Source organism: Liolophura sinensis, chromosome 5, assembly GCF_032854445.1.
Source record: "Liolophura sinensis isolate JHLJ2023 chromosome 5, CUHK_Ljap_v2, whole genome shotgun sequence".
Classification (NCBI taxonomy): domain Eukaryota; kingdom Metazoa; phylum Mollusca; class Polyplacophora; order Chitonida; family Chitonidae; genus Liolophura; species Liolophura sinensis.
The window spans coordinates 14,871,890-14,886,143 of record NC_088299.1 but is presented as its reverse complement, the minus strand read 5'-3'; the positions used below and the strand labels follow the sequence as shown (position 1 = coordinate 14,886,143).

The window sequence follows — 14,254 nt, the reverse complement described above, 5'->3', positions numbered from 1 at the left end:
GTGAGCTTGGTCTATGAAGCACAGTCACCAATAGCTCTTTTTATAAGTTGGCATTAGATATGAATCAGGATGACTGCAATAGTGAGCTTGGTCTATGAAGCACAGTCACCAATAGCTCTTTTTATAAGTTGGCATCAGATATGAATCAGGATGACTGCAATAGTGAGCTTGGTCTATGAAGCACAGTCACCAATAGCTCTTTTTATAAGTTGGCATTAGATATGAATCAGGATGACTGCAATAGTGAGCTTGGTCTATGAAGCACAGTCACCAATAGCTCTTTTTATAAGTTGGCATTAGATATGAATCAGGATGACTGCAATAGTGAGCTTGGTCTATGAAGCACAGTCACCAATAGCTCTTTTTATAAGTTGGCATTAGATATGAATCAGGATGACTGCAATAGTGAGCTTGGTCTATGAAGCACAGTCACCAATAGCTCTTTTTATAAGTTGGCATTAGATATGAATCAGGATGACTACAATAGTGAGCTTGGTCTATGAAGTACAGTCACCAATAGCTCTTTTTATAAGTTGGCATCAGATATGAATCAGGATGACTACAATAGTGAGCTTGGTCTATGAAGCACAGTCACCAATAGCTCTTTTTATAAGTTGGCATTAGATATGAATCAGGATGACTACAATAGTGAGCTTGGTCTATGAAGCACAGTCACCAATAGCTCTTTTTGTAATAATAAGTATCTAATCACACTCCACTTTGCCGCTGATAGCTGAGCTGAAACAACCTTGTCTTTCATTGTACCCCTAAAGAAGAAGGCTGTTGGGCTTCTTTTCGGGTTATACATAGGAAGATCCTTCAGCATAGGAAGGTCTTCCAGCAACCTGCGGATAGTAGTGGGTTACCCCAAAACACTGTCCAGTTTCCTCTCACCATAATGTTGGCAACCTTTGTACAAGTGAAATATTCTTGAGTACTACATAAAACACCAATCAAATAAATAAATTGTATTTTTATGAAGACCCTGGAAAATTCCTGATGGCAGTTGTTGGTTTATCACTGAGGTCAGGCCATTGTGGCTCCTACCCCTATAAACTCTTTACACATATCTACTGTTAACTGTGTTCTTGACAGGGTTGTGTCTGTCTATGGGATGTCACTACAGGTGAGATGGTGAAGAAGGTAAACATCGGCTCCCCGGGGCGACCTTACTCTGTCAACTTCCTTAAGGTCATTGGCACCTCCCCTGTTGTCGGCAATACCTCAGCTGTTAGCAACACCTGTGTCATTTGTGACTACGGCAGCCAAATCCATGTCATCCAGTTTCCCACAGTGTTAGAAAAAACAGCACAGTAACAGTATTTATCCACACCAGTCCATCTGTCACCATTATGTAATGTCCCCATGTGTGTAAATGTACATGTCTGGGTATGTCTTTATTCTCTGATGTCATATTGTGTTTCATTGTACCAGTTGCAGGTTTCCTAAGGTAATACAATATTTAAATCACCTCAGGTAGAGCCTTAATTAATTGGAAGAGACCCCAAAAATGAAACTGGGAAATCTGTGCAAACAATCCTCTGAAAACTACATGTACATTTATATATGGGTTTTCTAATTTTTTTCTAATTTTTTTTTTTTTTACTCACAGTTGAATGCATTTAAATGTTAGAAGTCTATTGTATGCTTTATGGATTAGCCAGTGAGGTCATTATCTTTTTCTTGACGAAAAAAATTTTTTTTTTGATAGAAGAAAAGCTCATATTATACTGGTGTACGTTGCACAAATGAAGTTCCATCTCCAGAATGTTTTCCCAGGAGAGAAAGACGGTCAGTAAATACTAATGTGGCCCATAAAGCCAACCATAGAGTTAAAGCATTTGGCTTCAGTGACATCAGTGTAAGAAATCCACACAAAAATTAAAGCCAGGTATTCATATGCTGTAAATCTTCAACCTTTTCAACCGGTAAAGCACTTTCTTCAGTGGAATTTATGCATTCAATTGTTTTTAAAGTGACACAAAATTTGTTTTCCCAGTGGAATTTATGCATTCAATTGTTTTTAAAGTGACACAAAATTTGTTTGTGACAAGCTTCATAAAACTGCAAATTATTGCTCTACACTCATAGTTCTCTCAGAGTGTTTCAAAATATTGGCTACAGAGATGGTTGAAAAGGTTGAATTGCTGATTCTTTATCTGTTATTTTGAATCACGTCAGTAACGCACTCTATAAGTCAGTCAACACTTCTGTGACACGGGCCAAAATGCTGTACTATTGATTTATGTATATTTCAGGAACGAAGTGTGATATTTTTGAGATGTTAGAGATTTTGACATCCACCTGAATCAAGCAGTGTTTTTTTTTTTTTACTCATTGCCACAATGAAAAGTTTGGTACCACACACATTGCTGTAACTGTTCATATTGGAGTTATTGCAGCAGTAAGTTTTAAAGTATGCTTTTATATAATTTATATATTTATGAGTAAGTTGTTGTGTACAAAGTACAGCCATATAATGTTATTGTTTATGATCATTCTCATCAATGTGTACATAAGCATGTACTGGAGTTTTCGTATGTTTACACTCCACACATACTGTTAATTAGATATAGTGATAGCTCTGTAATGTTTAAAATTGTATTAAAGCGAAAACCAGCATGATCTTTGGAACCTGATGTTACCACGATTGTCAGCAACTTGCAGATGGTGCTGGGTTTGGCCCGGGTTCTGCCCAGGTTCTGCCTGCTTTTCTGCTCTATAATTCTGGCTGTAGTACAAGTGAAATAATCTTCAGTATAGCATAAGACTCCAATCGAATAAATAAGTAAATAAATAAATAGATGCTGCCATTGCTGGGAGCATATGTGACAGATTAAAACTCATTCATGTGAATTTGATCCTTATTTAGGGACTGGGAGGGTGTATATAAGAGAGCAGGAGTCATTCATACAAATTTGTTACTCATTTTAGGAAAGTTTGTATTCTTTGTATATTGTATATTGAGTGTGATTTGTGTTGCTTTGAACCTCATGACCTGTTACCTATTACCTGTCAGGACAATATGATACATTTGTTGAATTAGTGGATTGTGAGGGTGCAGATTGTCTGTCCGAAGGAAAAAAGCATCACATTGAAAAGTTTAATTGGTTTAGATACTGAAAATAGAAGATACATGTGATCAACAGGCTTTAAGCTTGCGTTTATTTATTATTCCCAGATCATGTGATTTTGTAACCTGCCTATTTTATTTTTATTTATTTTTTTGTCCATCCTATTTTAATGCTTTAAATATGCTAGCTTTCTTAATAAGGAAGAAAGTTTATGTGCCCTCAATTGTCTGTTACAGGATGAGAAATGAAACATCTTCATTTGTCTATAACACCATAGCAAATGTACCTCCGAATGTCTGTAAATAGAAATGCAAATTTATCTGCATTTGTCTGTAACATTAAGGTTAAAAGTACCTGTACTTGAACACAAGTAGATACACTGATGTACTGTGTAACATACACAACTCTCCAGCTCTGTCTCCCCACACTTGTCCAGGCTAGCACAGCATATCACATCAAGACTACAGTTTACAATTACTGGTGTAGCTGTGTATTTCCCAATTGCCTAAACTATTCACCAATAATATTCAGTTGGAAAAGTTGGAAAATATTAAAATATTTGTTTATTTTCTCAACTTCAGATGTCAGGTGTTTATTATTCCATTGAAGAGCAATTGTGTGTTTTCTTGCAAAATAATTCCAGACATGACAGTGATGTGGTCAGAATCTCTCAATTGCATGCAAGAGCGAAGAGAAAGTTCCAAATGGAACAGTTTTGAATCGGCACTCTTTGTCACTGAAGGCGAAAACAGTACAGACTGTATCATGTAACTTGTCCAAAAGTTAGGCAACTTTTGTTGACAATTAATTTAAGGATCGCCTCTCTCACCATGTTCCAGAGGCACAAAAAGACATGTTTCCTTCAGGAATTTGTTTAGTTCAAAAACATTCAGCCCCTTTTTTCTTCATCTCCTTTAAATAACATTGTAAAACTGTTTTCAATTGACAAGTTATAGCAAATGTGATCTAAAATAGTTGCCTAACATTTTTAACAGGTCACGTGATGCAATTTCAATCATCAAATTTGGTTTGTTCCTTTACATTATTTAGCTGAAATTTGTTGTACAATAACATACTCAGAATGTACGTTGTCAAGCAGTATTTTGACCTTGTTGCATATGATTTTAACGTAATTTGGAATTTTAAGCTGAGTCTAAGATGGCTTCGTGATCCCAGGGCCGAAAACTTTGTTCTCACCTCAGCCGATCGTCTGCTGACCAAAGAGATGGCAGGACCTACTCCAGCTCTCGCTGTTTGAGCTGTGGCTTGCAGTTCGGAGGTTTGTCTCATACCTGTATACATGTACCTGGATGATGATGAAGGTTTACTGTGGGCACCATGATTTCCTTCGTCAACTCGCCATAGGAAAGGACATTAGTGGTTTACCCCTCGCAATCTGTTTCCTCCACCCATATATATGTCCTGGAGTGTGGCGTCTAACATAATAATCCAATAAAAACATAAATATGTACACAAAAAACTGACAGACATCACGCGCCTTGCTTTAAGCGCGCCTCCCGCCCCTCGCCCGCGTGGGTTGCGGAGCATGGTTTGTCACACGCCCTGCTCATGGGTTGTGCAGCTTGGACGTCAACAAAATTCAACTCTGAACGTGCCTCGTGCGTGACGTCACGCTCTACAAGCCCGCATGGTCACCCATAGTTCCGTTTGGAGGCAAAGGAGCTGAGGAAGCTGCGCTCGCTCTGAGCGCGGGCTCAACGACACGACTGCATCGTTCATTGATCCGTCATGCATCACGCTCCTCGCTCATTGGTTGTTGCGCAGCGCGGATGTCAACGAAATTCAGGCGCTAAGACCACGCCGTCACCCATCCTCGCCACGCGTGACGTCGCGCACCACGCTCGCTCATGCGTTGTGCAGCGCGGACTCGAACGATATGCAAATGCCTCAACAAATGCCTCCACAATACAACACGTTCGGCCCCTTTTATACTACTAACTAGAATAAAATAAATAACAAAAGACTAATCTAGACAGATATTAAATTCACACTGTGGCCAAGAACTGATCATCATGTTGTCTTGAGCACGTCTGTTCAGTGAAGCAGCATTGTCTGTGTCCTTCCTTCAATACGAGTCCCTTGATTTGATCAAAATTAGGATTCTTTAAAGCGGCTATACCAAAGATTGTTCGCGAAAATCGATCAGCGCGAATCCAATTGAATTTTTGCTGTCATTTTATACTATCCCAAATAATTACCTTTCACAAATAACAGCCTCATCTGTCAACGTATTACCATTCGAAATTGGTAAGAAAGTTTCTAAAATGTATAAAGCGCGCCGCAACTTTAACTAACTTTTTTGAACTCAGGATCAAGTACGTGATATTCACTGAAAGGCAATAATTCATGTTTTTACCCATTTAGTTATGATTAGGGAATATAGTGTTATGAGACAATTTATGTCGTTCCTTTAATTCTTCATTGGTTCTCACAATGGTCTGGAAATACTAAACAACACAAGGTTTCCAATCAGTGACGAAGTAGAATTCTTTTATTATTTATATATGTGAACATTTCTTATAATCAAGATAACGCACATGTACATATATTCATTTACATAACATTCTTTATAATCATACATTCACATACATTCTTAAGGTAGTGTTACAATGGTAGTAAGCTCGCTATTCATATGGACTGTTAACATTGTTACAACTTGCCCCTGGATACTTACCTAAACAACACAAGGTTTCCAATCAGTGAAGAAGTAGAATTGATTTGCTCCGAGTGTGAGTTCCTTTTGAAGGAGACTCACCGTGGTCAATAACAATTCTCAGAACTAACGTGTTCATTGATTGGATGAGCCCTTGTTGTCCCGGCGTACCCCAGGCAAGTTTGAATTCCTGATGAGCGTGGATACGCTCGACATTGGGCTTGGATTGAGCAGGACAGTCCGGCTTCCCTGGGCTACCCTCTTAATCCCTTGGCAATACAGCAGAGTTCGACATTAATTATAGTACTGATAGTCTAGATTTACATGATAATTTCTATGCAACATAGCATTTCCTACATACAAAGTGACTTGTATCCTATAAATCCTATATTTATCCATATAATAATAATAGACATTTGCCAAAACTCTTCGGTATTCAGCCTCTTTAAACACAAATTACCTAAAATAGCGATGATGTTTACAATCCCAGTTGAACACATGACAAGCCACGCAGATAAAGGCCATAAAATTTCAGCTATTGGAATTGTAAGGGAGGTGACATTGTGAATGGGTTATAACGTAGTGAAACTGTGCATTCTACTATCATCAAATAGGTTAGGCTTTCGTTTGGAAGATTAAAACTTGGGAAATACTCCAAATCGGGCACTTTTTTTTTAATGGGAAGGTGGGATGGATGCGGGTGGTCGGGGCATTATGAAAGTAAAATGCGATCTGCAGCTAGATGGGTGAAGTCTAATGGGCTGGTTGGTGTCAACAGCAACAAGTTAGAGGTTTTAAATCTTTCTGAATTTGTTTCTTTGGTTCGACATTGGAAGTAAAGGTTTGAGAAGTCTCTCCTCGCTTCCTGTGTGCTCCAGTAGCAAGATTTTCATATGTTTTGAGTATGCATCTGTTCGTCTATATCCGTGTCCAGGTCATATCTCCAAGTGTTTTGAATGAGCTGGTTGAACTTTTGGTAGATACAGAGATAGATGAACCGCTCCGCACATGTGTCTGTTTTTTTTTTTTTGTTTTTTTTTTTTTTTTGGAAATCAGATTGCCATTTCATTATACCTATTATTTAAATAGGTATGACTGTGTCTTGGTTTTGCGTACCTGTATACACTTTCAAGTTTTGGTGGATACATAGATACAACAATGCAACCAAACACTGCTTCAAAGGGATTTCATTCAATATTCTAAGCAGATGCAAATGAGAGTATTATTGTTTGACAGGTTAGACGGCTGGATATTTACACCTGTTCGCAAACCAACATCAGAGTTATTCTGCGCAATGTGTGATATAAATGGGTTTTCTTGAAAGTCCGATGAATCCGATTTTCTTTTTGACAGGGCGTTTTCTTGTGTGGGTTTTGTCTTTAAGGGTTTCTTGACCAGCATATAGCTCTCCATCAGCATGAAAACAAATAAGCCGTGGTGTTCCAAATCTTATTTTTTATCTTATAAAATTCAGTTAGCATTGTTATGGCTAAAATTGACCTAGTGGTATAGCTATAGCGATATCTTTCGAATGTTGGTAGCCATTTTTATCAAACTTATACCACATGTGCTCACAGGCATTCTGAGTAACCCTATTCGTCTCCGGTCATTTTGGCCAAATTTGCCCAAGTTTGTTGAGTTCATTTAAGATATATTTAATGACAGTTTTGTAAACAAGATACCTCTTGAAGTCTTTAATCATTTTCAACAAACTTATACGACACGTGCACCAGTCATGTAGAAGAACACTAACTCTTGCCTTTAACTGACCTTGACTTCAAGGTCGCTGGACTAGAGCCTCCATAACGCTGTTTACATACTATCTATCACTTGTGACCGAGGGGTATTAAGTGCATTGCATGGCAAAGTATTTTAAAAAACAAAAGAACAACATCCAATGTACAGTTTGATTAGCCTCTCAGTTTATTAACCAAACCCTTTCACATCAGTCGGCGGTGACTTTAAGACTGTCAAGTACAAGTATATTTTAAGTGCATATAATGCTGGGGTATATATAATTTTTGATAGGCAGTACTTTCTGATTTTCTCCAGCCATAAGTGATTAATTTTTCGGCATATGGTGTTAAACAACAGTAAAAAAATCTGAACATGTACAATAATTACGGTGGGTTTCAATCATCCCGTGATTAGGCTATACATACTCGTACGAACTGCGTGTCTATGATCAGAGTATTCATGCCATACCTTAAATATTGTCTTGTGAGCTTACCGTTTTTATGTGTACAGTTACATGCTACCTTCCACCATTTTCGTCCAAACTGCGTGTCCATTATCAGAGTTTTTCATGCCATACCTTAAATATTGTCTTGTGAATTTACCGTTTTTACGTGTACAATTACATGATACCTTAACCCTCTCGTTAATTTAATTGTCTTTTTTTTTACGCCACACTCAAGAACTTTGACTTTTATGGCGGCGGTCAGGTTTATTGGTCGAGAAAAGCGGAATGCCCACGGCTCAGTTTCACAAAGCGGCATACGTCACCATACCATTGTCGTATATGTGCGATTGTCCACAAGGTTTCCAATGGTCTTTGCTTTTAACTGAACTGCACAAGCAAAAAACCTTGTCATCTTCACAGCTGACTTTAATTAGGTCGTCACTAATTGTACATGTACGTCCATGTAATATTGTCTCCTAACCTGTGAGAGTTCAAAAAAAAAGAAAAAACATACATGTAACATTATGTGGAAGATCCGAGAATTAAGTATACTAACTTTTACTCAGTCCCACTATAAATATAAAAAAAAAAATACAGCATAGATAGTGAAGCTATTTTGTCAATTTACCTCAGCACAATGGCTTAAGCAGAATTAGTTTTTTAAAAAAATGCGGCGAAACCAGAGCAGCGACGACAGTGTGATTATTTGCAAATGATCACACCTAACCGATAACCACTTAGACCATAAATATAAAGAGTGACGTCAGATTTAGTGACCATCAGCGATGATCTGTGATCCTGTGTCTGGATGTTACGTATTCCAAAATCTTGTTACAACCTTCTCTGTACTTTTTGTGCATGAGAAAGTAGATAATGGTGTTCCAGAAGGAGTTGGCCATTGCGTTCCACAAAATAATGAAGCCAAGAAGTTTAGGGACCTGTAAATCAGTGGTGCAAAGTACCAGGTTTAACAATGAGTATGGAATCCAGGCGAAGCAGAATCCACCGATGATGAAGACATACATTTTAACACTTTTCCACGCAGATGTTAAGCGCATAGAAACTGTAGCACTTGCCTGTGGCGCCTGAGAAGATAACTGTCTCAACTCGTTGAGTTTGGCACGATGGCGTGTGGCAATGCAGAATATCCGGACGTAAACAAAACAAATTATAACCATAGGCGGTGCCACAACGGTTGCTGTGAGAGTTATGGTGAAGGTTGGCTGATTTGGAAAGTCTATGGAGCAGATATAAGACCTGTCATCGAAGTAGTACTTGTTCACCACTATTTTGTTGACGACGTGCACCACGAGGCTTAAGATCCACGTCACTGCGATAGCAGCCATGCATCGGGATTTTGTGATGAGCCTTAGGGAGTGAAGTGGGTACATGATGTTCAGGTATCGATCAACGCTGATCAGCATCAGAGAGTAAATTGATACACTGCACAATATGGCTGCCACGGTAGCAGTCACTGAACACCACTCCAAACCGTACAACCATCTCTGGTAGTACGACGGGAGAATGGAAAATGGCGTGACCAGTATTCCCACGCCGAGGTCAGCAAAAGCCAACGACAGCATGAAGTATTCAGGCGCATCGAAGGTGTCAAAACTGAGGTAGATGACAGCAATGTCCATTAAGTTAGTCAGGATGATTAGGACGGTAATAATAACGATGCATATTGTTTGTATGACGCACCAGACGTCCTCACATGGTTCCGTGGTCTGTGTGAAGTTCCCCAACACGCTGTTATTCAAACCGCCATAAAGGTCACTGTTACCGAGAAACCCATCATTAACATTGGTGATGTTTGAGAAGTTCATTCTTTGGCCAAGCCTGATTATGAACTTTTTTGAAACTTTGACTACAGACAAAAGCACAGACGCAAAAGTTGATTTTCAAGTACGTTTTGAAGTTGATTCTGCATGTATTTAATATACGATTGGGCTTTCGATTCGACTTTTACACCCTGGACACGACATCAATTGATCTTTTCTCAAGAAATTTTTAGAAATGTATTCTTGTTCTGGCAGTAGCAATGTGATATCCTTTTTATGTTATCTCATCCACAGAAGTTCAGCCAAAACAACACATAAAATGAGCGGATCAGTTCAACCGTATCCATAAACATCACACCATCGGTATTAACGAACACGACTCGTTTCAGCCTTATTCCAAATCTATAGAGTCAGGAACATACACAATCCGTACTGTTTAGAACTCCGTTTTTAATATCTTTTCAATTTTTACGAGGGAGCCTGTGATCAGAAAAAAAATTATGTTCAGGAAAGATTTCTACATGTATTCTGTCTCATTATAGTTAGCAGAACTAAATCAAACAGCAAAACACTATTAATGGAAAAATTCGTTTCTCATTCCACGGTCCAGTTTCATGCGAAAAGTCATGTTGGACTCGAGCCAAAATTTTAAATTTAAATTAAACCCTTACTTTAAGATCACATGAGGTAAAAATGTATGGAAAAACAGATTGTTGTAAGTTCTGACATATAAAATTCTGAGCTAAATGGGCAGTAAACTTTGTATTATATCGAAGAATTAAGCTTTGACAAGTCAAAAAGCTTCTTGGAATCGGCCTCAGTGTTTAACGAAAAGCTAGCTTACCTTATTGAAGTCGTTTCTGACCTTTATGAGTCCTTGTCTGACAAGAGCCTTTTTCTTTTTACTTTAATGCATGTACGCTTCCAGGTCAGGAGCCATGAACAGCACTCCCACTTCACACACATGTATGTGTTCATCGGAAGGGCAATCAGTCTAATGGTCATTTTTTCTACCTGGAAGCTATTATCGGACAAACCTGTCACCTGTATAGGGGGTGAAGATTGGCTGGTGATGGTTGTGTGCTTGTTACAGGATGAGTTCATTGTTTCATGTGGGTAAGCAGAGGGTGTTTGATTCAATGAATAATTGATAACAAATGCATTTAGCTGCTACTAATTGTTTATTTATCACATTATTGCGGTGTGCATGTTGACCAAGTGGAATGGTACATGTATTCGGCAATGATCCGTTTCAGGATCGGCAAAACCATTTACAGAATGATGACAGGTGTGTTGGGTGGGAGGTGGTTCATGGAACAAGTTTATAATTAAGCCTAAAATGACTGATGTTTCCCAGTGATCCACTGAATTACTTCTGTCAGGCAGCTGAATAGACAATGTTCATATGATACAAATGTGACCCTTGTGGGACTTCAAACCAACGACCTTTGGGGCCATAGACTGAGCTTCCACCACTGGGGAAATTCCCATTTACCCGGTGATAGACAGCCAGTGCATTGTTCTCAAATCCACTCCCTTTTTCAAATTGTCTCGTCTTCATGACATGTGCAGTGAACCAACTATATGGAATCTCCAAGCACTTAAACCAGCCCCACCCAACTGTGACTGGGCAGCCCTGTTGGGGTTTGAACCAGAGACCTTAGAGACCGCTAGACCAACATGGAAAGTTTACGATAGTCAGTACATTCTACACAACTGCGCCAATGTTTTTACAGATAATTTTTTGCCTTCAGTATCCCGGTATATCATGTACTCCAAGTCTTTATTTGCATAGACTGTCGTAATGAGCAACTCTCTACATATTACGTGTTGTAGTTCATTTTTCAGCGCAGTTCGTTAAATACCAATAAAAGTTGTCTGTCTGTTCTATGCTACCTGTCCATGACATGCTGGTGATATACAATAGGGGCGAATTGTTCTTTTGGTTTGGTACACACGGTATGTCAAGTCGATTCGTGCCGATCTACGTGGATATGCTTCGTACCTCTATGTTTTTCAGTGCCTCTATATGCCTAGTGCCACTATGTGCATAATACCTCTATTTCATTTCCAATTTGGTGATAAGCGCATTTGTCTAAGTAATCCGATCAACAGCCGATAAAAATAATCAATATGATTTTTGTCAAATGAGGGGATACCATACATTATTAATATTTATTTGTTTATTTGATTGGTTTTTAACGCCGTGCCCAAAAATGTTTCGCTTAATACACGACGTCAGTTTATAGGTCCCCACGGAGGGTGTCCGGAGTAAACCAACCACCTTCCCGAGCTGATGATTAGTAATTCAAGTATCTTAATGTAGCTCTAATAGCTTACAGGATAGGTGTGACGGGTTTAAAGTTTTATGACCAAATTTTGATTTTGTGTCTTGACAAATTTTTAATTGAGGCAGTGTCTCTTTTGCAATGAGACAGTCCTGATACAGTATAATGGGGTACTGTGGTAATAGATAGATAAAATTAGTCCGAGTACACTGAGTACCCACTGGTGGTGGAGGAGTGCCTGTAGTCAGAGGCCAGCGCAGTTGACCAATGTTTTAGGATAGACAACAGCTCGAATAAGCAATCCACTTTCATGTATCTCTAGCTGGTCAAATCCGCGCCGTATGGAGTATCCCAATATTCCTCCACCAACAGTTAATGTACTCGGGCTATATGTAGATTAATATGGATCAGCATTGAGGGAATAAGGACTCTCTTTCTGATTTATTACAACCATGACTCTGTATCCATTAAGCTATCAAGCACGAGTGCATGGGTCATGTGCACGTACATGTATATACAGCTGCATGGATAATACCGGATTGTTTTACCATATTGATGATCGACTCCCAGGTGATCTGTTCGACTGGGAATTGTTAGTACATAAACTTGTACCCTTTATAGGATCTGATTGCACGTTAAGCTCCGCATACACGAGAGCTTGACACTCAACTCAACTCAACTCGACTGTTGGTGTATACGAATTAACGAAGCGACACAACTGGTGTTGTTCTCCAGTCAATCAGTACGTCATGAAGTGTATTAATCTGGTGAGATATATCAATATATCAAATAAAATGTTTTCGGGTATCAAGTGCATAAAACAATGTACGAAACTTCGGTTGGAAGTTAGTGTATTGATAGCGTGTTATACAGGTTGGTTACATCGTGTTAGGAAATCTGTTATTTCAACACGTTGAAAACAAAATAGTAAATATGAACTTTTCAAAAAAGTTAAATTGCTGTAGCCTTTTCTCGCCCAATAATTCAGCCAGTTGAACCAGTGACAGCCGATTGTTGAAGCAATGGTTACTGCTTGCTGAACCAGTGACAGCAGTTTTTTGAAGCAATGGTAGCTACTTGCTGAACCAGTGACAGCCGTTTGTTGCGGCAATGGTATTTGCTTGCTGAACCAGTGACAGCCGTTTATTGAAGCAATGGTAATTGCTCGCTGCCCAGTGACATCCGTTTATTGAAGCAATGGTAACAGCTTGCTGAACCAGTGTTGGCTGCTTGCTGAGCCAGTCGCACCCGACCGTTGAAGCAATTGTAGCTGCTTTGGGAACAAGTGACAGCCGTGTGTTGAAACAATGGTAGACAGTTGCTGAACCAGTGACAGCCGTTTGTTGAAGCAATGGCAACTTCTTGCTGAACCACCGACAGTCGACTGTCAAGGCAATGGTAGCTGCTTGGGGAACCAGTGACTGCCGTTTAATCTAAAATATTCTTGAGTACGGCGTAAAACTCCAATCAAATAAATAAATAGGTGGCTGTATACATCCATGTACACATATTTATTAAAACGTCTTTGGAGAAAATACAGAGGAAAATCAGCACGTGGAGCCTAGATATGGATTAACTATCTGCTATCATTGACCGTAAATCTCTACACGCGTGATCAATACAGATGTGAAGACCGGAGTGGTTACATGTGTCGCTGCTGCATATTTAAACGAACTTGACGTTCAGCCCTTGTCTATATTCATCTCTGACACTGCTTTTATTCAAGTACTGTCTACTAATTATTCTTGTGTCATTTTCACTCTTCGGCCAGAATTTGCCTTGGGGTATTGTTTATAGCCAGCTTTACCAAAACTCACACCACATTGATGACTCGTAGCTAGACATTGCAAAGAACCCTCTTCGTTTTCAGTGACCTTCGTTAATTTTTTTCAAGGTCACTGAGGTCACTTATTTTTTCCATTGACCTTGACCTTTTTATCCAAGATAACTGGACTGCCATTGCCTTCCAATTGTGCTTTTGACCGAGGGTTACTTTTTCCTTTACATGGTGATTCTTCCTTTGAAGTGAGAAATAGATTATTTCCTTTCACAACATATAGCAACCCACACACCATGGCTAAGATTCCATTATCAAACGATTACCAGAAAATATCAGGAACTTGTCAACTTAAAAATAGATGTAAGAAAAATACTATCTATATTGCATGCATGAAGAGGATTAGTTTTTATCATTGAAAAATCTACGTTTCGTTTTTCCTGCGAATCTTGTTTTTGAAAGGGAGTTTTACGCCGAA

The 14,254-nt window shown here is 39.0% G+C and overlaps 2 protein-coding genes across 2 annotated transcripts in view; one reads left to right on the top strand and one right to left on the bottom strand.

Annotated features, from left to right (window-relative positions):
* LOC135465645 (sterol regulatory element-binding protein cleavage-activating protein-like) overlaps positions 1-3,598 on the top strand; it is a 29,826-nt gene extending 26,228 nt beyond the window's left edge. The window contains 1 exon segment of the mRNA XM_064742929.1: positions 1,096-3,598. Within this exon segment, the coding sequence (XP_064598999.1) occupies positions 1,096-1,317 (222 nt within the window). The 3' untranslated portion in view covers positions 1,318-3,598.
* Positions 3,599-8,709: 5,111 nt separating this feature from the next.
* Positions 8,710-9,756, bottom strand: LOC135465491 (beta-2 adrenergic receptor-like). Its single transcript, XM_064742731.1, has one exon. The coding sequence runs from the start codon at positions 9,754-9,756 to the stop codon at positions 8,710-8,712; it is 1,047 nt and encodes a 348-aa protein (XP_064598801.1).
* Positions 9,757-14,254: the final 4,498 nt, after the last annotated feature.

Excerpts from the sequence above, each read along its gene's own strand:
- LOC135465491 (XM_064742731.1), bottom strand. The coding sequence starts at position 9,756 with ATGAACTTCTCAAACATCACCAATGTTAATGATGGGTTTCTCGGTAAC.